At 39.0% G+C, this 25000-nt stretch overlaps 2 protein-coding genes across 6 annotated transcripts in view; one reads left to right on the forward strand and one right to left on the reverse strand.

Annotated features, from left to right (window-relative positions):
• On the reverse strand, positions 1–14555 carry snapc3 (small nuclear RNA activating complex, polypeptide 3). Of its 2 annotated transcripts, XM_057843481.1 has the most exons (9): positions 14286–14552; positions 10145–10228; positions 9988–10066; positions 9781–9885; positions 5850–5999; positions 5693–5775; positions 5195–5353; positions 527–634; positions 1–460 (listed from the first exon to the last, which is right to left on the reverse strand). In XM_057843481.1, the coding sequence occupies exons 1-9, from the start codon at positions 14516–14518 to the stop codon at positions 313–315; spliced, it is 1149 nt and encodes a 382-aa protein (XP_057699464.1). In that variant the 5' UTR covers positions 14519–14552; the 3' UTR covers positions 1–312. The 2 variants fall into 2 exon arrangements, with proteins under 2 accessions (XP_057699464.1, XP_057699465.1); XM_057843482.1 differs by lacking the exon at positions 10145–10228 and having other exon boundaries at positions 14286–14555.
• Positions 14207–25000, forward strand: part of LOC130920340 (tetratricopeptide repeat protein 39B-like) — a 17959-nt gene continuing 7165 nt past the window's right edge. The window contains exons 1-11 of one of the 4 annotated variants that reach the window (XM_057843478.1): positions 14207–14260; positions 16357–16416; positions 16531–16559; positions 19106–19210; positions 19286–19417; positions 19539–19615; positions 22918–23047; positions 23112–23214; positions 23289–23354; positions 24032–24140; positions 24222–24289. In XM_057843478.1, coding sequence (XP_057699461.1) covers positions 16387–16416; positions 16531–16559; positions 19106–19210; positions 19286–19417; positions 19539–19615; positions 22918–23047; positions 23112–23214; positions 23289–23354; positions 24032–24140; positions 24222–24289 — 849 coding nt within the window. In that variant the 5' untranslated portion in view covers positions 14207–14260; positions 16357–16386. Of the gene's footprint in view, positions 14261–16123; positions 16417–16513; positions 16560–19105; positions 19211–19285; positions 19418–19538; positions 19616–22917; positions 23048–23111; positions 23215–23288; positions 23355–24031; positions 24141–24221; positions 24290–25000 lie in introns of those variants that run through there. The other 3 variants (XM_057843477.1, XM_057843476.1, XM_057843480.1) reach the window with 3 other exon arrangements.

Genomic DNA, 25000 nt, shown 5'->3' on the forward strand with positions numbered 1-25000 from the left:
TTGACATTTTTTTACATACTTTAATCGCACATGTGTTTAGGAAAAAAAAATCGAACATCCTGCGATGGAGATGCTCAAACGATATACAGTATCGTGCAAGTCTAGTATTAGCTTTATTACGATTTTCTCAAAAACATTCATCAAAACAGGAAGTCGCCGATCAAAAAAAAAAAAAAAACATTTGAAAGTGCTGTTGAGTAACATGATTTTTTTAGCTTAAATCTTTGGCCACCAAGTCAACATGATTTCCGTATTTACAATTTTACAACTATACCGAAAAAAAGTGTACTACAAACAACAACACAAAAAACATCAGTTGAAAGCGCCGCGATCCACGTAAGGATAAGCCAAAAATTCTCCCAGCTTGTTCCCGTCGGCGTCGTAGTGCAGCTTGCGAAAGCACTTGTCGCAAAACAGACACGGGTGACTCGGCGCGAACTGGTCGCCGACCGTGCACCACCTGAAAGGCGAAAAAACAGCAACCGTGACGACAAAATTAGCTATTACAAAATATTTTAGCACGCACCTGGCGATGAACGTGTAACAAACGGCGCATTTCTGCGTCGCGATCCGATGTTTGTGTATTAGCATCGGGTACAACGTCCTGTCCAGGCAGTCGTCCTTGTGCGTCAGCCTGCAAGTACACAAACCAAACGTTTCATTGGACGCGCGCCATCAGCTGATTTGACTTTCAAGGGGCAGCTTTCATGTGCGCGGTGGTTTTTCATGATCAGCCGATACTACAGGGGATCCCGAGCGCGTCACGTACGAGGCCGAGTGGCCGCAAGATGATTCGCTTGGCGGAGGCACAACGCTGGAGTTCATTCATCAGTCGCTGTGTGTGTGACTCCGTTTGGTCACGGAGGCTTGGTGGTCAAACACCTCTTATGTTTATGACATTAACTAGGTTATTTTCAGACGTCAGTCTGAGGATTTTGATTAAAAAGTCGTCATAGGAAATGTTGCTAGACCTTTTTTTTTTTTTTTTTAAACCATGTTACACGCAAGCCAGCGGAATTGGGAGAAACGGACCACTGAGTAACCTCAATGGCATCTTAGGAATGTGTTGGTTTTACGTTTGAGATTGTGAGAATGTCAAAATCAGTTGGGTTATTAGTCAACTTTTTTTCCCTACAGAATTTCTGTGCTAGATTTCAAAACTGCGAGACGTCCACCGACATGGGATTTTGAAAGGCCGATTCCAAAACCAGTTTTCAGAAAATGATTCAGCCGATTCCCAATGTCTAAAGCCGATTTAGTAACTATGATTTTTTAAGCAGGTTGTTTATGAAAAGAAACACTCATTCTATAAATGTCTATCCAAGAAGTTACATTTTTCGTCAGCTACTTCCTTTTTGCTACACTGGCCACTAAGTGATGTAAAATCATAATTGATATATTGGCAGATCTTGAAAAAGAAAAAAAAGTCCATATATCGACCCGATATATCGGTCGACCTTCATCAGAAAGTTCACCAACCAAACAGTGAACATCAGTTATTATATCGACCGATATCAGGCGATCTTGAAAAAAGTCCATATATGGGACCGGTATATCGGTGGAACTTTAAGAAAGTTTGCCACCCAAACCGTGAACATAAGTTATTTTATCGTATAGACCGATATCTAGCGATCTTGAAAAAAGTCCATATATGGGCCAGATATATCTGTCGACCTTTATCAGAAAGTTCGCCACCCAAACAGTGAACATCACAGTTATTTAGAGCTGTCCCGACGAGTCGACAGTCGACGTCATCGATGACGTAAATCCGTCGACGAGCACAACATCCCGTCGACGGTTAATGAAGGGTTAAAAAAATATATGCGTGGAAAGTTAGAATGTCGGATGCTCTGTTTGCAAGCGGGGAAAGCGGCACAAAGCCAAAAAAAGCGCACCAGAGTGTCCAAAACATTGCCTTATTTCATAGAAACAAAGGAGAGTACACTCTTCTGTCCTGTCTCTTCAATGCCAAGCTTGGCTGCACGTCGGCCGTGAATAAACACTTCATGCGCCTTCACGCAGTTTGTATTTTTTTTTATTTTTATTTTTTGTACACCAGAGGGTGCTGTCGCCTTACTAAATAATAATGTTTCATTGACAATGGGCCTATAAGTGCTATTAGTATTATTCTTCATGCTAATTGAAAGGTTTATTTCATGTTATGGTTTATTTTATGGTATAGAAAATTATATAAGGTTAAAAGGTCATAAATATATACAGTATATACAGTGATTGCACTCAAGGGAGAGATTGTCAATGATAAGGTAATAAATTAAGGTAAAGGCAATTCATATAGGCAATTCATTGATATATAAATAAGGTTTAAAAGGAAAAAGGTGAAAAGTTTTTGTTAATTTCTAATTTTGTTGCTTTATTTGTGTGCACCGTAGCTCTTACAGTGTGTTCACATCAAGGATGGAATAAAAGTTGTAAACCATCAGTTTAAGAGACCATCTTTTCAATCGGGATGCTACACTAGTTAATTCTATCAGCATTTGAACTCATTGTTTATTTGTGATTTATTATTGTTATTTACGTGTTTATTTGTACTTTAATAAATAATTTGAGTGTTCCAATATGTTTTTTGTGAATTGATAAGTGTCAACAAAAATTTCATTGCTAAATTAGTAAAAAAAACAAAACAAAACAAAAAAATAATTATTAGATTAGTCGACTAATCGTAAAAATAGTCGGCTGACTAATCGGGAGAAAATTAGTCGTTTGGGACAGCCCTACAGTTATTCAATTCAATTATATTGGCTATATATCGGCCGATCTTGGAAAAAAAATCCGTCTATTGCCCAGATATATCAATCGACCTTTATAAGAAAGATCCCCACTCAAACTGTTAAATGTTATTATATAACGTTCGATCTTGAAAAATTCCATCTATTGCCCCCGATATATCGGTCGACCTTTATATGAAAGATCACCAAACAGTTAAACATTATTATATCGACCGTTATCGGGCGTTTTTGAAAAAAAGTCCATATATGGGCCCAATATAGTAGCTAGCCAACATATCGGTCAACATTATAAGATTAGCATCCAAGCAACTAACCTAAGTTCTTCTATTTAATCGGCTATTATTGGCTGGTCTTGAAAAAGTCCATAAATCAGCCCGATATATCGGTCGGCCTTTAAAGAACCACCAAAACTGTGAACAATATTTTATTATATCGACTGATATCAAGCAATCATGAAAAAACTCCATATATGGGCCTGATATAGTAGCTAGCTAGCATATTGGTAGAAAAAGATTAGCATCCAAGCAGCTAACATAAGTTCTTCTATTATATCGGCTGTATATTGGCTGATGGCCGATCTTGAAAAAAGTCCATACAGTGGGGCAAATAAGTATTTAGTCAACCACTAATTGTGCAAGTTCTCCCACTTGAAAATATTAGGCCTGTAATTGTCAACATGGGTAAACCTCAACCATGAGAGACAGAATGTGGGGAAAAAAATGAAAATCACATTATTTGATTTTTAAAGCATTTATTTGCAAATCATGGTGGAAAATAAGTATTTGGTAAACACCAAAGGTTCATCTCAATACTTAGTTATGTACCCTTTGTTGGCAATAACGGAGGCCAAACGTTTTCTGTAACTCTTCACAAGCTTTTCACACACTGTTGCTGGTATTTTGGCCCATTCCTTCATGCAGATCTCCTCTGGAGCAGTGGTTTTTTTGGGGGCTGTCGTTGGGCAACACGGACTTTCAAATCCCTCCACAAATTTTCTATGGGATTGAGATCTGGAGACTGGCTAGGCCAGACCTTGAAATGCTTCTTACGAAGCCACTCCTTTGTTGCCCTGGCTGTGTGTTTGGGATCATTGTCATGCTGAAAGACCCAGCCACGTCTCATCTTCAATGCCCTTGCTGATCGAAGGAGAGTTTCGCTCAAAATCTCTCGATACATGGCACCATTCATTCTTTCCTTTACACAGATCAGTCGTCCTGGTCCCTTTGCAGAAAAACAGCCCCAAAGCATGATGTTTCCACCCTCATGCTTCACAGTTGGTATGGTGTTCTTCGGATGCAATTCAGTATTCTTTCTCCTCCACACACGAGAACCTGTGTTTCTACCAAAAAGTTCTATTTTGATTTCATCTGACCCTAACACATTCTCCCAGTCCTCTTCTAGATCATCCAAATGCTCTCTAGCGAACCGCAGACATGCCTGGATGTGTACTGGCTTCAGCAGTGGGACACGTCAGGCAGTGCAGGATTTGAGTCCCTGGCGACGCATTGTGTTACTGATAGTAGCCTTTGTTACTGTGGTCCCAGTTCTCTGTAGGTCATTCACTAGGTCCCCCCGTGTGGTTCTGGGATTTTTGCTCACCGTTCTTGTTACCATTTTGACGCCACGGGGTGAGATCTTGCATGGAGCCCCAGATCAAGGGAGGATTATCAGTGGTCTTGTATGTCTTTCATTTTCTAATAATTGCTCCCACAGTTGATTTCTTTACACCAAGAGTTTTACCAATTGCAGATTCAGTCTTACCAGCCTGGTGCAGGTCTACAATTTTGTCTCTGGTGTCCTTCGACAGCTCTTTGGTCTTGGCCATAGTGGAGTTTGGCGTGTGACTGACTGAAGTTGTGGACAGGTGTCTTTTATACCGATAATAACAGGTGCCATTAATACAGGTAACAAGTGGAGCCTCGTTAGAAGTTAGACCTCTTTGACAACCAGAAATCTTGCTTGTTTGTAGGTGACCAAATACTTTGTTTTCCACTCTAATTTGGAAATAAATTCTTTAAAAATCAAACAATGTGATTTTCAGTTTTTTTTCCCACATTCCCACAAGTTGACAATTACAGGCCTCTCTAATCTTTTCAAGTAGGAGAACTTGCACAATTTGTGGTTGACTAAATACTTATTTGCCCCACTGTATATTGTATTGTATTGTATATAATTGAATGTTATTTCCATTGGAAAAAACTGCTTTTCTTTCAAAAAGGAGTAAATTTCTAAGTGACCCCATACTTTTGAACGGTAGTGTATTTTAGTAAAAGAGAACCATTGTGGCTTTTTAGAGCCTACAAGTCTAAGTCCGAGGTTCCCTTTAAACAAAATAATGATTTTGAAAAAAAAAATTGTACCAAAAATGAAGCTAAAAGGCAAAACTTCCTGCATCAAATCAGTTTGATTTTAGAACAAAAAAACGAAAGAGGGCGCTGTCATTTTACCTGACATCCGTAATGATGACAACGTGCTCGCAGTCGCCTTGGTGACAGTAGAGGTAGGGGAAGCCCACTTTCACCTTGAGATCCACAAGCGTGGTGTCCTCCATATTGGCCTGGGTGTACGAGGGGAATTTGTTAGCCTTGGCCCATGTGATCGTGGTCCTGCAAAGATGATTACATAACACCGTTCAATGGAGAGTATTCTCCAATTTTGCCAACCAAAAGCAATTCTTCGCTTCATTGAATATTTCATGACACAACTTCCATCGTAGGTGTACAGTATTTTTAGCGTGGACAAAACACCATCTGGATTTTGACGGCTTTACGTAATTCCCCCACAAACGAGGGGGACTTTAACGCTTTTACAGTTCCGATCACATCGACTGTTTTATTGATAAATCTGTCAGAATAATTATTCAAGGGCTTTTCATTCATGAGAGCCCGCGTTTGTCCGAGAGACCCCAGTTGGAATAAGCGACAAAAGAACCCATTCAAACTTACTGGCTGATGTCGCGGCACTCCGGGTAGCGCATGTCGTTATAAAACACGCCTTCAAGGAAAAAGAATGCGGATTTGTAGTGGTCCTGTAAGACAAAACGACCTGAGGGTTAGAAGTTCAATAGGCGAGGGACGGAACGGTTGTTTGAACGGCGCTCACTTTGCTGACGAAATCTGGCGCCACGTCGGGATTGTTGCTGAACTCGCCGTACACCTGCAAGTCGCTAGCGCAGCAAATGGCGTCCCGTAGTTCCGTTAGTTTTTGGGAGCCCAGTAGCAACAGGGTCACGTGGGGCCGAACGTAGCAGAACTTACATGGGGTGGGAAAAAAAAAGCAAAAACGCTAATTGATAATCCAAATTTTGACTACAAAAATACGCAGGAGTTGGATATGAATAGGGAAACTTGATTGTTGATTTCATGTCACTTCCTATTGATTTTGGGGCAATTGGAGTAAGTTTTTGTTTGTTCGTTTGTTTTTTGGTCAAAAATAAATGACCACCAATAAAGATTGCGTGATTTAATTTGTTGATTTACCATCACTTCCTGTGGATTTTAGGACAATTCAAGGAAGTATACATACTAGGGTTGTTCCGATCATGTTTTTTTGCTCCCAATCCAATCCCGATCGTTTTAGTTTGAGTATCTGCCGATCCCGATATTTCCCGATACGATTGCTTTTTTTGCTCCAGATTTAATTCCAATCATTCCCGATCATATACATTTTGGCAATGCATTAAGAAAAAAATGAATAAAACTCGGACGGATATATACATTCAACATACAGTACACAAGTACTGTATTTGTTATGACAATAAATCCTCAAGATGGCATTTACATTATTAACATTCTTTCTGTGAGAGGGATCCACGGATAGAAAGACTTGTAATTCTTAAAGGATAAATGTGACTTTGTATATTGTGACTAAATATTTCCATCTAGTGTATTTGTTGAGCTTTCAGTAAATGATACTGAAGCCATTTAACTGTTCTGCCCAAATGCATGATGCGAAGTGCAACCATGACTGTGCGTAGTGGTACCAATTGATATATCTTCTCTCCATTGGGAAATAACATAGGGTGTTAAGAAAATGATCAACTACTACCTTTCTTCCCCACATTGCCTCCCACGATATTTCTAATTGTTGAGAGAGGGATTGTAAGGCTTTACCCAATTAAAAAAAGGCTTCAAAGGCTACCAAAATTCTCTCTACTCATTTTACGTTGCCTTTTAACTCTATGCATACGTAAAATGGTGCCATTATAGATTGAACGTGACAATGCGTGAGTGGGTCGTGCAGCGCATGCGTTAATTGCGTTCAATATTTAAATGTTATTACCGTCGTTAACTCAATAAATTTGATAGCCCTACTTTAAGCTAAAACTAAAGACTCTGGATGAGTGTAAGACATTTTATCTGTAACATTACATACAATTAGAAAACGATTATAAAATATAATTTAAAAAAGGCATGTCCAATATTTTTTTGCCGATTCCGATACTTTGAAAATGACGTGCTCGGACCCAATCGATTGGCATCCCGATCAATCGGGACATCTCAAATACATACCGTATTTTTGGGTCAAAAACAATGACCACCAGTACAGATTTTTTGCTGTAAGTTAAATGTTGATTTCAGAGGCATTCCCATTCACTTCCTAGTGATTTTTTTCATATTTTGTTGGTTTTGGGCACTTGCGGGTCACTTTCTGATGATTTTGGGGCATTCAAAATGACCAATAGAGAATTTGTTGCTGTAATTTGATAGTTGATGTCAGGTCACTTTACGTTGGTTTTGGGGAATTTTGAGTTTTTCTGGTAAAAGAAAAACAAAAACACCAATCGAGATTTTTTTGCTTTAGTTTGTTGATTTCAGGGCAATTCAAGGAAGTATACATACCATGTATTTTGGTCAAAAACAATGACCACCAGTACAGATTTTTTGCTTTAATTTAAATGTTGATTTCAGGGGCATTCTTATTCACTTCCTAGTGATTTTTTAATATTATGTTGGTTTTGGGACCTTGCGGATCACTTTCTGTTGATTTTGGGGCATTCCCGGTTCACTTCCTATTCATTTTGGGGCAATTCGAATAGGTTTTTTTTTTAGGTCAAAAATAATAACGACCAATAGAGAATTGTTGCTGTAATTTAGTTTATTTCAGGTTACTTTATGTTGATTTTGAGGAATTTTGAGTAAGTGTCTTTTGTTTTTGTGGTTAAAACAAAAAAAAAAACACCAATCAAGATTTTTTGCTGTTAATTGTTGATTTCAGATCACATCCTGTTGATTTTGGGGCAATTCAAGGAAGTATATATACTGTATTTTGTGGTAAAAAATAATGACCTCCATTAGATTTTTTGTAGGTCCAAGTTGAAAATCAGTAAGAGCGAATGCAATTTTTTTTTTCATGAGAGTGGACGGTGCCATTGGAAATGAATAGGGTAATTTGGTTGATTTCAGGTCAGTTTCTGATGATTTTGGGGCAATTCGAGTCCGTTTTTGAGGGGGGGGGTTTGGTCAAAAATAATGACCACCATGAAAGATTTTTTTGCTGTAATTTTATTGTTGATTTTAGGTCACTTTCTGTTGATTTTGGGTCACTTTTTGATTATTTTGTGGCAGTTAGAGGCACTATATATAATTTTTGGTCAAAAATAACTACTACTGATAGAGTTTTTGTGTAGCTTCAAGTTGAAAATCAGTAAGAGTGAATGTATTTTTTTTTTCATGGGAGTGGAAGGTGCCATTGGAAGTGAATGGGGTAATTTGGTTGATATCACTTTTTGTTGATTTTGGGCGCTTGCAGGTCACTTTCTGATGATTATGAGGTATTCCCGGTTCACTTCCTGTTCCTTTTGGGGCAATTCGAGTAAGTTTCGGGGGGTTGGTCAAAAATAATAACCACCAATATAGTTTTTGCCCTAATCTGATTGTTGATTTCCAATCACTTTCTGTTGATTTTGCGGCTATTCCCAGGTCACTTTTTGGTCTTTTTTTTTGCTGCAATTTGTTGTCTCAGATCACTTCCTGTTGATATTGGGGCATTCCCGAGTCACTTCCTGTTCTTCTTTTGGCAATTTGGGTAAGTTTTGGGGGGAGCTGGAGGGTTGGTAAAAAATAATGACCACCATGAGAGATTTTTTGCTGTAATTTTTTTGTTGATTTCAGGTCACTTTCTGATATATATATATATATTTTTTTTTTTAAAAGACCACCAATCAAGATTTTTGCTGTATTTTGATTGTTGATTTCAGGTCACTTTCTCTTGCTTTGGGGGAGGGGTATTCCCAGTGCAATTCCTGTTCATTTTGGGGCAATTTTGAGAAAGTTTTTTGGGGGTGTTTTTTGGTCAAAAATAATAACCACCAATAGAGTGCTGTAATTTTATTGTTGATTTCAGGTCACTTTCAGTGGGGGTATTCCCGGTTCACTTCCTGGTCATTTTGTGAAATTTCAAGTTTTTTTGATTCGTTTTTTGTTTTTGTTGGGGGGGGGGGGGTAAAGAAAAAAAAAATGTACTCCAATCCAGAAGTTTTTTCTGTATTTTGATTGTTGATTTCATGTTTCGTCTTGTTGCTTTTAGGGCATTAATGGGTCACTTCCTGTTTTTTTTTGTTTTGTTTTTTTTTTTTGCTATTTGAAGTTGTTTTTTTGAAGGTTTTTTTTTTTTTGTCAAAATTAATGACCACCAATCGAGAGCTGAAAATTACCAAGAGTAAATTTCAATTTTTTCTTGGATACGGAAGGTGCCATAGGCAAAGAATGGGGCAATCTGATTCGTGATTTCAGGTGATTAGTTGGTTTTGGGGCACTCACAGGTCACTTTCTGATTATTTTGGGGCATTCCGTGATCAATTTTTGTTGATTTTGGGGATTTTTTTTTTTTTTTTATGGTCAAAAATAATGAACACCCATGGAGATACTTACAGGTCTGAGTTGGAAATCAACAGGAGTGGAAGGTGCCATTGGAAATGTATAGGTAAGTTTTTGTCAAATCAGAACCGTACGTTTTTTTCCCCGGTGCCAATAGCAGTTAATGAGTTAAAACGCTTAGTGTATTACAACAGGTTTGTACTAGGTCTCCACACCTTTTCGAATGTAGCTGGATAGTACACGTTAACGGTCAGAATGACGTCTCCTTCGGGGACCCGATTTTCCGCGGCTTCTGGGTTCATCGTAGTGGCCAGTCGCTCCTGAAAAAATGTAGAAACAGAACTCTTAAAAAATTAGAAACAGAACTCTTAAAAAAAAAAAAAAAAAAAAAAACATTTAGATCGCCGTCGTTTTCAACTCACCTGCTCATCCGCGTACAGTTCGTGTCTGTTTTTGCTAATTTTTAGCGTTGATTTGTAATCTTGTTTTTTCTTCCTTTCCCTGAAAATAAAATTGAGAAATCATCAACGTGGTTCCAAGCTGGAAATGGACAACGTCGTAGCATAATAAAAGTCCTACACGAGAGTTTTTAGTATGGAGTCTTCAGGTACGACTTCTGGGTCAGGCTGCTCGTCCTCGGGATGGCAGCGAAGCGAGGAGATGCTATTTAAAAGGTGAAACGACAAGAAAGAAATGGGTTGAGTCTACTCCATCATTCCTCTGCTGTGAATTGGAATGAGTTGATCACTAGTAGACGCCGAATCCGTTTAAACGGATTCGACGTCTATGGTTGTTAACTTCCGGTTGACTTGGGGGCACTTACGGCTCACTTCCGGTTGACTTTGGGGACACTAACAAGTCACTTCCGTTTGACTTTGGGGGCACTTACGGGTCACTCGCTGTCGACTTTGGGGGTACGCTCGGGTCACTCCCGTTTGACCTTGGGGGCACTGGCGGGTCACTTCCGGTCAACTTTGGGGGCACTTGCAGGTCACTTCCGGTCGACTTAGGGGGCACTTGCGGGTCACTTCCAGTCGACTTTGGGGGCACTTGCGGGTCACTTCCGGTCGACTTTGGGGGTACGCGCTGGTCACTTCCGGTTGACTTTGGGGGTACGCGCGCTCCACTCCCTGTCGACTTTGGGGGCACTTCCGGTCGACTTTGGGGGCACCTGCGGATTACTCACGCTCAACTTTGGGGGCACTTACGGGTCACTCCCTGTCGACTTTGGGGGTATGCTCGGGTCACTTCCAGTCAACTTTGGGGGCACTTCCGGTCGACTTTGGGGGCACCTGCGGGTTACTCACGCTGGACTTTGGGGGCACTTACGGGTCACTCCCTGTCGACTTTGGGGGTACGCTCGGGTCACTTCCGGTCGACTTTGGGGGCACTTGCGGGTCACTTCCGGTCGACTTTGGGGGTACGCGCGCTTCACTCCCTGTCGACTTTGGGTGCACTTCCGGTAGACTTTGGGGGCACCTGCGGGTTACTCACGCTCAACTTTGGGGGCTCTGAGGGGTCACATCCGGTCAATTTTGGGGGCTCTTGTGGGTCACTTCCGGTTGACTTTGGGGGCTCTTGTGTGTCACTTCCGGGTTGACTTTGGGGGCACTGGCGGGTCACTTCCGGGTTGACTTTGGGGGCACTGGCGGGTCACTTCCGGGTTGACTTTGGGGGCACTGGCGGGTCACTTCCGGGTTGACTTTGGGTGCACGCGGGTCAATTCCGGTTGATCTTGGGGGCACTGGCGGGTCACTCCCGGCTGACCTTGGGGGCACTGGCGGGTCACTACCGGTCGACTTTGGGGGCACTCGCGGGTCACTCCTGGTCGACTTTGGGGGCACTCGCAGGTCACTTCCGGTCGACTTTGGGGGCACTCGCAGGTCACTTCCGGTCGACTTTGGGGGCACTTGCAGGTCACTTCCGGTCGACTTTGGGGGCACTTACCGGTCACTTCCGGTTGATTATGGGGCACGTATGCGTCAATTCCTGTTGATTTTGGAGCAAATACCGGTCACTTCCTCTTGACTTTAGGTAACTGAAAAGGGGAGTGACTCAAGAATGTTCTCATATGAATTGATTGGGTGGTCACTTCCTGTTGATTTTTTGGGGCGTTTACGGGTCACTTCCTGTTGATTTTTGGGGGCGTTTACGGGTCACTTCCTGTTGATTTTTGTGGGCGTTTACAGGTAACTTCCTGTTGATTTTTGGGGGCACTTACAGGTCACTTCCTGTTGATTTTGGGTAACTGAAAAGGGGAGTGACTGAAGAATGTTTCCAAATGTGACTCAAAATCAACAGGAAGTAACCTGTAAATATCCTAAAATGAACAGGAAGTGACCTGTAAATGCCCACAAAAGACTGGCTGTGAATGCTCTGGTTTCAGTGCCATTGACGGCGCTAGATGTCCAATTCATTCAAAATGAATTGGATTTCGACTGCCGTCCATGATCATCCTTTCCACTTCAAAAGGATTGGACGTCAACGGCAGCCATTGAGTTAAATTTGGGCCATTTCAGGTCATTTGTGGTTGATATTTTTGTCACTTCCTTTTGATTTCGGGGCATTTGCAGGTCAATGGCGTAACGCACGCAGGCTATTTTTAGACCTTGACGTCGCATCGTAAAGCGGAAGTTAAGCCGAAGTGGGACATTATAGACCCGCCCTTGCATTGACACAACGTAATTAGTGCTACTTTTCTCCGGTAATCTTTCAAAAACGAACATGCCGATCACGCATTGCTTTTTTGGAACTTGTAGAAACGACTCTAGACATCACGACACATGAAGGATGTTTTCTTCATCCGTTTCCGGAAACCAAAAACTCGGGAGGAAAAAAATGTGAAGACCGAATCAACTTGCGCGGACTTTAACTCCAGCTCGGCGAATCCATCCACGTTTCATATGCAGTAAACATTATGTTGGGTTGGCATGGTCTTTCAGAGGACAAAGACGTAAGCCATTTTTATATTTTTTACTTATTTTTTTAGCGTCAGTCTACTCGTCATGTTGATGCATTACCGCTATGTAAATTCCTCCTATTATGGCGTGTTATTCTGCTCGTTAACATTAATAATCAAAATGGTGAAGGCGTGTGTGGCGGTTGGTTGCAATAACAGAGAAGATAGACGGAGAGACTTGAAGTTCTACCGTATTCCGAGAGACCCAGAGAGGAGAGCGAGATGGACTGCTGCAATTCGACGAGAAAACTGGGCTCCAAACGATTACCACAGATTATGTAGTAGTCATTTTATACCTGGTAAGATGCATTTAATATATATTTAGAGGGTTTTGGGCTGACAACCACAATTAAGATCATTGCGAGGCTAATCGCCGACAACATACAGTTTCAAATTCAAGATGCTTATTTCTTCCACCATCATTACATTTTGAATAATATTTAGCTGGTACCAAGTGAAAGAAGCTGCCCTCGTCTACGGATCATCAGTTAAACAGGTGTGTCCAAACCTTTTGCAAAGGGGGCCAGATTTGGTGTGGTAAAAATGCGGCGGGGGCTACCTTGGCAGATTTACATAGAACAATATATTTAAACAAATTTTAGCAAGCCCTTCTGTGTGTCACATTTGCTTTATTATTTTTTTAAATTCATAATTTCAACAGTCTCGTCTTTGTGGCGTTCTCTTTCGACACCCGGCCTCTTGCGAAATACTGCTGCTGTGAAATTAAACTAGCTTCAAGTTGCTATAATTTCTCGCTGCGTATCTTCCCTGTAATGTTGTCGTACATGTTAGCGTGTCTTGTTTGGTAATATCGCGTCACATCGAACTCTTTGAAAACACCGACTGCCTCTTTGCAAATGAGGCGGACACAGTTGTTGCGTGTTATATTGAAGAAATAGTCCAATATCCACCTATCCTTGAAGCGTCGGCCATCGCAGTCAACTTTTTTTTTTTATTGATTGCCGCCATTTTAGAAAATTGGAAGTAAAGGGTCACACGGGGTAATGCTGCTTAGAGTGAAGTTTTTCAAAGTTACATGAGAATAGGCTGATTTTGTGTGGACAAGATAGTTGTAGATATCAGGGTAGCAGATGTTAGGCAGAGACCGCGAAGACAGCGGGTCGAAAAATATCGATTTAGGCATCAAATATGGATCTGGCGAATGGATAGACTGAAGCTTTTTCACATAACGCCTTTTATGCAACGCATCCAATGAGTTTACAGCGTCTTAAAGCACCAGGCCTTCCATGAATTGCACTATAAATTGCACGACAAATTGAAACCATTGAGAATACGGATAAACAAAGACGGACAATATGGCGGCCGGATACAGCGACACGTCATTCTGTGACGTTGGTGAGTAGGGTCTATTGATTTGGGGGCATTTACAGGTCACTTCCTGTTGATTTGAGGGGATTTACTTTTGAGTCACTTTCTTTTCAGTAACCGGAAATCAAATGGAAGTAACCTGTAAATGCCACCAAAATTAACAGGAAGTGCAAATGCCCACAAAAAACTGTCTGTGAATGCCCAGGTTTCAGTCAAAATGAATTGGATGTCAATGGCAGCTAGTGAGCTAACGTAGACACTATTCTAATAGATTTTGTTAGCAACATTACTTCATTACTTTTTGCCTAATCAGCTGTGGAGGTTGTCTACCTCCCGATTACAGCAGGTGTGCAGGAAGGGGTGCGACAACAACATGTTGGTTCCTGACTGCATTCGGTGCATAAGACGTAAAGTGTAATGTTTTGGAAGTACCTGCAGACTTTTTGAAGCTCCCGCATCGTATCCACGCTGATTCCAGTCTCGTGAGCGAAGTTGGCGTGAAATGTGTCTTCGTCCTCGGCGGTGTAGGAGTATTCTGACGGCTGTAGTCTTTTCAGCCACTCTTTTCTGAAGGAATCAATGTGAATCGTAGTGGTGTTTGCGTTGCCGTACTCGTATTCTGGGATGTTTGAAACGGAATCCGTATCAGGCTTCGAAGCTGCCATGTTGACCGGAAATTTAATAATGAAAGTACCGCTCGCTGGGGATTGTGGGTAATGTAGTAAAGTGACGCAAACAATTCTAGTCGTGATCTTTGTGGGGGGAAAAAACATTTTAAAACGATGTGGGTTTTTTTTTTTTTGTCAAATTATTTCAATATGTTGACCCACTAACTAAATGTGTGCTATTTTATTTTGAAGTATGGGGTAAATGTTTATTTTCGTAATACAAAATGCAAGTTGGGGAGGGCAGGGAATTGTGGGTACTTTAGTAGCATTTGAACAAAGTGGAAATCATGGCCTTCAAGTTAAATTGAAGTGTTTAAATTATTCATAGAATTTTAACTTTCTTGTGCGATTAGGTTTTTTTCCCTTTTTTTTTTATACTTTTTTTTTTTTTATTACATTCATAAAGGGCAAGCGTATTGAACTTGTGGCTCATGGGCCAATTGCGGCCCTTGGGACAGTATTTTGCGTCCCCTATTTGACATCCAATTGTAGTACGGTATTATTGTTGCCATCACATATTTTGAGATAGAGAATAAACATATATTCATGTTCAGTGCATAGAAATAATTAGAAATAAAATGAATGAGTTTATTTTGTGTAGGGAAAAATATTTTCAATAGTAACAAATAAAAGAATTTTAAAAAATTATTATTAAAAAAAAAAAAAGCCATGAAAAAAAAAAAAAATAAATAAATATGCTATATATATATATATATATATATATATATATATATATATATATATATATATATATATATATAGTTTTTTTTTTTTTTTTTTTTCAAAAAAATAAAATTGTATTATTGGGGGGAATAAAGACAGAAATTTAACCCCTTCAGACCTGCATTTTTGTTGTTGTTGTTGTTGGGCACAAAAAAATTTTTTAAAAAACAATGCTGCGCTGTTAAAACACCAGTAAAAGTGCATTTTTTGGGCAGGGATACTCCGTGCTTTTATTAGTTATTTTTAATGTCAATATCTTTTTTTTTTTATGAGAAATGAGCACTTTACGTCATCCTTTTTGAAGTTGCGTTTGGTCAACCATTTTCAAAGAGCCAAAAAGAGCAAATAGGAGTTGCCAAACCTCATGACTTCATTTCCGATGGGTAAAGTTTCATCCAATCATCTCCCAGAAGTGGCAATAGCAACTAAATTCAATGTATTTATTGGTTTAGAGACACAAATGATGTATTTGGGTTGGGTTGGACGTCTATTGCCGTCAATAGGTGTTTTCAGTATCAGTTTCCTTCAATTACTACCTAACACATCATATAATGAACAAGTTAAGCTAATGATAACTTTTGGATTTCCCCTGTCATGACCACTGTCCCTGACTGGTTAAAAATTAATCCTCAAAGTATATTTTAAGCTCAATTTTCAAAGAAATGCAATGTAACACATTTACATGAAACATATTCATTCACCTTTTAGAACATAAATGTGCATTATATCACAATAATACCTCTTTTAATGTCGCAAAATGAAATCATTCAGTCGACTGGAGAAGCTCGAAAATGATCAAACAGACGTTTTCCACAGAATTTCTTTCCTGTTTTAGTATTTTTATTGCCCTTTTGAATATCATGAGAGAACATTGCCTAATGGTAATTGCAATTTCACACTGCAGATCTTCCTGGATAGGTTGCTTTTTACAGTAGATGGTGAAACAACTAGCAGATTGTGCGATGCCGTGTGTAACATCAGGAGATGCGACAGTGGGATGGTCCCATAATCTTAGCCCAGTATAAAAATCAACAGATGGAAACGTTAATGAACATTTATCCTCCGAGTAGAGACCAAGACCTGCCAAGAAGCTTTTTTGTCTTCATCCTTAGGTGTACGGAAAAACTTTGTACTCTTCCGAAATGGAGATTGAAGACTATTCCCAGCACCAGGTTTGTCATTCTTTTGAATTGCATCTTAAATTATTTTTTGTTAGACATTAAAATGAATGTTATGGGGTATTATCATGGCAAATTTTCATTTTTAAAGCTTTCCTCTGCTTCCAGATGGACAAAACCTCTTCTGGAAATAAGCTGTAAGTGATTTTATTCATTTTATATTGAATTGTTTTGTTTACTGAATTGTAAATACTTTGTTAAGCAGTTATATCATCATCCAAAGAGAGGAAATAGGGGAGTTCGTTTTGTAATATGCTACATACACACTAGAGGGCACTAAATACTTTTTTTTTTTTTTTTTTTATCACATTATTTTTTACCATTTGTTCCAATGCAGTACAGTGTTCAATTGTTTTTCACGGTTAGTGGGGACCAGAACCTTTCGTGATAAGTGAACCCCCCCACCCCCATTTTTTATTTTTTTTTTAATTTGTGAGTGTTTTTAATGTATTTATTCAGATATAACATTGGAAAGAGATACATAAGACATGTTTTTTCACATTTTTTCCCCCCAAAGTATGATTTAAAAGTTTTAAAGTTAGTACAGTAATTACTGTACTAACTGTAATTAATTAGTAATTACGCCAAAACCGTACAACTTGACAGGTATGCATTTTCAAGATAGTAGGGTGTTTCAGTATGTACCTTGGTACAATGGTCACAGTTTGGTAAGGGTTCAGTTGTACATGAAAAACAAAAAGGATTTTTTTTTAATCATAGCATTTGAAAGTTGAAGTTTGTTCTATTGGCTAGAACTCAAAAAGCAGTGGGGAAAATAAGTATTTAGTCAACCACTAACTGTGCAAGTTCTCCCACTTGAAAATATTAGAGGCCTGTAATTGTCAACATGGGTAAACTTCAACCATGAGAGCCAGAATGTGGAAAAAAAACTCCCTGAAAATCACATTGTTTGATTTTTCAAGAATTTATTTGCAAATCATGGTGGAAAATAAGTATTTGGTCAATACCAAAAGTTCATCTCAATACTTTGTTATGTACCCTTTGTTGGCAATAACGGAGGCCAAACGTTTTCTGTAACTCTTCACAAGCTTTTCACACACATTGTTGCTGGTATTTTGGCTCATTCGTCCAATCAGATCACCTCTAGAGCAGTGATGTTTTGGGGCTGTCGTTGGGCAACACGGACTTTCAACTCCTTCCACAGATTTTCTATGGGGTTGAGATCTGGAGACTGGCTAGGCCACTCCAGGACCTCGAAATGCTTCTTACGAAGCCACTCCTTTCTTACCCTGGCTATGTGTTTGGGATCATTGTCATGCTGAAAGACCCAGCCACTTCTCATCTTCAATGCCCTTGCTGATGGAAGGGGATTTTCACTCAAAATTTCTCGATACATGGCCCCATTCATTCTTTCCTTTACACAGATCAGTCGTCCTGGTCCCTTTGCAGAAAAACAGCTTTACCCCCATGCTTCACAGTGGGTATGGTGTTCTTCGGATGCAATTCAGTATTCTTTCTCCTCCAAACACGAGAACCTGTGTTTCTACCAAAAAGTTCTATTTTGATTTCATCTGACCATAACACATTCTCCCAGTCCTCTTCTAGATCATCCAAATGCTCTCTAGCGAACCGCAGACAGGCCTGGATGTGTACTGGCTTCAGCAGGGGGACACGTCTGGCAGTGCAGGATTTGAGTCCCTGGCGACGCATTGTGTTACTGATAGTAGCCTTTGTTACTGTGGTCCCAGTTCTCTGTAGGTCATTCACTAGGTCCCCCCGTGTGGTTCTGGGATTTTTGCTCACCGTTCTTGTTATCATTTTGACGCCACGGGGTGAGATCTTGCATGGAGCCCCAGATCAGGGGAGATTGTCAGTGGTCTTGTATGTCTTCCATTTTCTAATAATTGCTACCACAGTTGATTTCTTTACACCAAGCGTTTTACCTATTGCAGATTCAGTCTTCCCAGCCTGGTGCAGGTCCACAATTTTGTCTCTGGTGTCCTTCGACAGCTCTTTGGTCTTGGCCATAGTGGAGTTTGGAGTGTGACTGACTGAGGTTGTGGACAGGTGTCTTTTATACCGATAATGAGATAAAACAGGTGCCATTAATACAGGTAATGAGTGGAGCCTCGTTAGAAAAAGTTAGACTTCTTTGACAGCCAGAACTCTTGCTTATTTGTAGGTGACCAAATACTTATTTTCCGCTCTAATTTGGAAATAAAGTCTTTAAAAATCAAACAATGTGATTTTCTGTTTTTTTTCCCCCCACATTGTCTCTCATGGTTGAGGTTTACCCATGTTGAAAATTACAGGCTTCTCCAATATTTTCAAGTGGGAGAACTTGCACAATTAGTGGTTGACTAAATACTTATTTGCCCCACTGTAGTTTCAGTTAATGACACATTTTTCAATTCTAGTTTTTCGTCATTACCTTCAATTTCGTGAACGATCATAACGTCTCGACAGTCAATTCTCGGTCACGCATAGCGTGGTCTTGAGAAATTCATGACAAATTTCGCCCACATAATTCATGAAATTCCTTTATTTCGTTCCTCGATTTGCTGCTGACAACATCATTAATAAAGATTAGGAAGAAGAAGAAGCCATGGAAGATTGAACCGTGGCGATCCTTGCGTGACTGGGATTACAAATAGATCCTTTCTTTTTGCAAATCATTCATTCAATTCGTTCCATTTGACTACATTTCAATCATTCCCTCAAGATCACCACCAATGGATTTAGAGGCGGCGTTAAAGGAATGCTCCGGCGCCCTCGATCTCTTCCTTAACAACAGGTTCGCAGACGCATTGGCTCTTCTCGCACCCTGGTAAGTTCCATTTTACTCTCTTCCACAGTTAAATATTGTCTACAATACAAGATGTATGAGAAAAATATATTTCAGGAAGGGCCAGAGCATGTACCACGCGATGGGGTACAGCAGCATTCTAGTGATGCAAGCCGGCATGACTTTTGACCCAAAGGACATGAATGCTGCTATGGAGGCGCTAAGTGACGCCCTACTTATATGCCAGAGGTAAAGCCTGATGAGTTAGCCGGCGCTAGTACATTATCCGTGTTTTCATGCTATTTACGACGCCAATAAATACAGTGGTGGCCAATATGTTGAATAAATGTTTTTGTCTTTTTGGTTTAAGGTTCAGAAAGAAAACCGGGATAATGGAGACGCTCTCCAATCTGTGGTATAGACACTCACCTGAAAGCTTGACAGAAGGTGAGACCTCACTTCTTTCTGAGAAACGTACTAGCAGTATGGTCCGGTGTTGCTCGGTTTGTGTCACGTGAACGGAATATAACCAAATGGCAGATAAAACATATTTTCCTCAAAGAAGCAGCTGTAGTGTAGTAATAGTTTATAGACACCATAAAGGGGTTAATGCGCAATTGCTTTTCCATCTGTGTACGGTATTGTGGTGAGTGTATCACATTTGCTGCTCCTGTGCACCATACACCGCACGAACCCAGTAGATAGCGACCGTATTGAACAGAAAACACCAGGACATAACAATGGCAACCACCAATCTTAGTCATGGTTGACGCAACTACCCATGAACCATTGCGGGCGTAACACACAATAAATAACAGTCACTTCAGTATGAATATCCAGCCGAAAGGAATCCCTTAATAATAGTCCGGAAAACTGTACATTTTTTTAAAATCCAGCATCTTGCTGTGGAGTACTCAAAGCCACAATGTGTCATCACAGCACATTTACATCTGTACATGAAACCATATAGTTTGGAATAGAGATGTCCCGATCGATCAGCATCCCGATCGATCGGGTTATGATCACGTCATTTTCAAAGTATCGGAATCGGCAAAAAAATATCGGCCATGCCTTTTTTAATTAGGGCTGTCCCAAACGACTAATTTTCTCCCGATTAGTCAGCCGACTATTTTTACGATTAGTCTACTAATCTAATAATTATTATTTATTTTTTTATTTTTTTATTTTTTTTTAACTAATTTAGCAATGAAATTTTTGTTGACGCTTATCAATTTAAAAAAAAACATATTGGAACACTCAAATCATTTATTAAAGTACAAATAAACACGTAAATAACAATAATAAATCACAAATAAACAATGAGTTCAAATGCTGATAGAATTAACTAGTGTAGCATCCCGATTGAAAAGATGGTCTCTTAAACTGATGGTTTACAACTTTTATTCCATCCTTGATGTAAACACACCGTAAGAGCTACAGTGCACACAAATAAAGCAACAAAATTAGAAATTAACAAAAACTTTTCACCTTTTTCCTTTTAAACCTTATTTATATATCAATGAATTGCCTATATGAATTGCCTTTACCTTAATTTATTACCTTATCATTGACAATCTCTCCCTTGAGTGCAATCACTGTATATACTGTATATATTTATGACCTTTTAACCTTATATAATTTTCTATACCATAAAATAAACCATAACATGAAATAAACCTTTCAATTAGCATGAAGAACAATACTAATAGCACTTATAGGCCCATTGTCAATGAAACATTATTATTTAGTAAGGCGACAGCACCCTCTGGTGTACAAAAAATAAAAAAATAAAAAAATACAAACTGCGTGAAGGCGCATAAAGTGTTTATTCACGGCCGACGTGCAGCCAAGCTTGGCATTGAAGAGACAGGACAGAAGAGTGTACTCTCCTTTGTTTCTATGAAATAAGGCAATGTTTTGGACACTCTGGTGCGCTTTTTTTGGCTTTGTGCCGCTTTCCCCGCTTGCAAACAGAGCATCCGACATTCTAACTTTCCACCTTTAATTTTTTTAACCCTTCATTAACCATCGACGGCATGTTGTGCTCGTCGACGGATTTACGTCATCGACTACGTCGACTAGTCGGGACAGCTCTATTTTTAATATATATATATATATTATATATATATATATTAGGGCTGTCAAAATGATCGCGTTAACGGGCGGTAATTAATTTTTTAAATTAATCTAGGGCTGTCAAACAAATAAAAATTTTAATCGAGTTAATTACAGCTTAAAAATTAATTAATCGTAATTAATCGCAATTAATCGCAATTCAAAGCATCTATAAAATATGCCATATTTTTCTGTAAATTATATATATATTCTGTAAAATAAATTGTTGGAATGGAAAGATAAGACTCAAGATGGATATATACATTCAACATACGGTACATAAGGACTGTAGTGGGCATTTCACTCTACTGTCATTTAAATCTGTCTATGCTGTCCTCACTCCGAAGTGTCTACTTTTTCCAACGCTAGACAGCTAGTGAACGACGCCTTAATAATCAGACTTCTTACTTATTCATCTGATTTATTAATAAATTGGCCTCAAACCATTGTCCCCTTTAAAACTACAAAAAAAGTACACAAGGATTGCATTAGTAACAACGTTAGCTTAGCACGCTATACAGGTTAACTAAACATAAACAAAAAGCGTCTCATACAAAAAATATAACATTTCGCTTATTAACATAATATGTACATTCTTTACAACAACCATACTTACGGACAAATCTTGTCCAAGGATCATATAAGCACAACATTATCAGCCCGAGACGTCGTGTAGCCATACTGAACTGGACTGAAAACAATAAACCATGTCGCAAAGCGACCACAAGAGTTCGCTGTTGGACAGCACAAAAAGCCTTGCTGTAAAACTTACCAAAAGGCAGAATACTTTCTGAGCGGGACATGTGCGTTAATTGCGTCAACTATTTTAACGTGATTAATTTAAAAAATTAATTACCGCGCGTTAACGCGATAATTTTGACAGCCCTAAATTAATCACGTTAAAATATTTGACGCAATTAACGCACATGGCCCGCTCAGATTGAGATAACAGAAGTGTAATGTCCGCTTGTTACTTGTTTTTTGTTATTTGGCGCCCTCTGCTGGCGCTTAGGTCCAAATGATTTTATGGGTTTGGGGAGTGAGCATGGCAATGACATCAACAATGGCGAGCTACTAGTTTATTTTTTGAATGAAAATTTTACAAATTTTAATAAAACGAAAACATTAAGAGGGGTTTTAATATAAAATTTCTATAACTTGTACTAACATTTATCCTTTAAGAACTACAAGTCTTTCTATTCATGGATCGCTTTAAGAGAATGTTAATAATGTTAATGCCATCTTGTTGATATGTGGTTATAATAAACAAATACAGTACTTATGTACCGTATGTTGAATGTATATATCCGTCTTGTGCATTATCTTTTCATTCCAACAATCATTTACAGAAAAATATGGCATATTTTATAGATGCTTTGAATTGTGATTAATTACGATTTATTAATTTTTAAGCTGTAATTAACTCGATTAAAATTTTTAATCGTTTGACAGCCCTAATATATATATTTTTTCTAATTAAGTCGTTTTCTTATTGTATTTTTTAACGTTACAGACATAATATGTTACACTCATCCAGAGTCTTTAGTTTAGGCTTAAGGTAGGGTTATCAAAGTAAAACACTGTACGAAAAGAAATTTGACCAGGCCAACTTGTTCACTCGCATTGCGTTTCAGAGGAAATGCACGCCGAGCTGTGCTACGCCGAAGTTCTGCTCCAAAAAGCGGCGCTCACCTTCCTGGACGAGAGCATCATCGGGTTCATCAAGGGAGGCATGAGGATCCGAAATAGCTATCAGATCTTCAAGTAAGTGTGACTCATATTTGCGTGTGTTGATCTTTTTAAAAAATATCAAATCGACTGTTCGCAGGGAGTGTCAAGTTATGGTTCACAACAATTTGGAAATGCAGAAAAATAGTACAAATGTTCACTTTAAGGGTGGTGTCAGCATGGGAATTGGATCTTTTAATTTGGTAAGAGCCCTCATACTTAAAACAAATCCTTGAGATGGTGAACAGAAATTCAATTTCTATGTTTTAAATTCCAGATGCTTTCTCTGCTACCAAGTAGAATCCTCAAACTAATGGAGTTTTTGGGATTCTCAGGGGACAGGGTAAGTCCTCAACACAATTCTTCTGTTAAAGTAAGAAACAACAAAGTGTAATAAATTGAAAAAAACACAGAATTTCATTTTTCGATGTTTAAAAGTGAAGAAAAAACTCATTCAAAGCCAGGAAGTTGTTGTCTGTCCCTTGGCAGCCATTTTATCAACACGTGTATGTGTTTTATTACTTTTCTTAGTGACTATTTCTTTCTGGTGGCGCATTAGTTATATGTGATGAGTTTTTACTTGTCATTTATTGTTCGTTTTATTATCAGCGTACATATTGGCGCAAAACGGAAACTTATGTTTTCTGATATTAGTTTAAATGCCTATATCAGACAATATTATCAAGTAGATGATATTATCGCACAGCTCTAATAATTATACATGATTACCGTAATTTCCGGATTATAAATCAGTTTTTTTTTCATAGTTTGGCCAGGGGTGCGATTTATACTCTGGTGTGCTTTACGTGTGAAATTATTCACACATGATTATATCATTTCACATATTATTTTCACGTTAAACCACAAGAGGGCGCTCGAGGCCTCTGTTTCAACATGGTACCGAAAAGAAAATCATATTCTAAATCATATTTGTTGTTTACGCGTCATGTAACGTTAGCATACCGTACCGTTATTTAGCCTGTTGTTGTCTATTCTATATTTATTTGCTTTGACTTACAGGAGTTGGGTTTGTCCGAATTGCGAGCCGGCGCATCCAGCGGCAGTCTACGCTCGATTCTCAGCACTTTAACTCTGCTTATGTTTCACCTTTACATCTCAGTCATTCTGGGTAAAGACCAACTTTTTCAGCTCTCTGTTTAAACACATTTTTTTGTTGTTGTTTGTTTTTTTAACTCTTATCTGTCATTAGGTTCTGGCGACGTGGACCTGACCGAGGCCGAGGCTTTGCTGGAACCTTACGCGAAAAGATTTCCCAATGTAAGCTTAATAATTATATTATAGTATATAGTACTGTACATACAGTGGGGCAAATAAGTATTTAGTCAACCACCAATTGTGCAAGTTCTCCTACTTGAAAAGATTAGAGAGGCCTGTAATTGTCAACATGGGTAAACCTCAACCATGAGAGACAGAATGTGGGAAAAAAACCAGAAAATCACGTTGTTTGTTTTTAAAAGAATTTATTTCCAAATTAGAGTGGAAAATAAGTATTTGGTCACCTACACACAAGCAAGATTTCTGGCTGTCAAAGAGGTCTAACTTCTTCTAACGAGGTCTAACGAGGCTCCACTCGTTACCTGTATTAATGGCACCTGTTTTAACTCATTATCGGTATAAAAGACACCTGTCCCCAACCACAGTCAGTCACACTCCAAACTCCACTATGGCCAAGACCAAAGAGCTGTCTGTCGAAGGACGTAACATAACGGGTTACGTTAAAAAGGGTACATAACAAAGTATAGAGATGAACTTTTGGTATTGACCTAATACTTATTTTCCACCATGATTTGCAAATTCTTTAAAAATCAAACAATGTGATTTTCTTTTTTTTTTTTTCCACATTCTGTCTCTCATGGTTGAGGTTTACCCATGTTGACAATTACAGGCCTCTCTAATATTTTCAAATGGGAAAACTTGCACAATTAGTGGTTGACTAAATATTTATTTGCCCCACTGTACATGCAAAAC

This window comes from Corythoichthys intestinalis, chromosome 8 (genome assembly GCF_030265065.1).
Source record: "Corythoichthys intestinalis isolate RoL2023-P3 chromosome 8, ASM3026506v1, whole genome shotgun sequence".
Lineage (NCBI taxonomy): Eukaryota > Metazoa > Chordata > Actinopteri > Syngnathiformes > Syngnathidae > Corythoichthys > Corythoichthys intestinalis.

Coding starts and splice junctions, on each gene's coding strand:
- snapc3 (XM_057843481.1), bottom strand. CDS start 14,518: ATGGCAGCTTCGAAGCCTGATACGGATTCCGTTTCAAACATCCCAGAA. Junction 6,000..9,780: donor ATCCAGCTACATTCGAAAAG/GTGTGGAGACCT, acceptor ACCCCATGTAAG/TTCTGCTACGTTCGGCCCCA. Junction 5,354..5,692: donor GAGTGCCGCGACATCAGCCA/GTAAGTTTGAAT, acceptor TCATCTTTGCAG/GACCACGATCACATGGGCCA.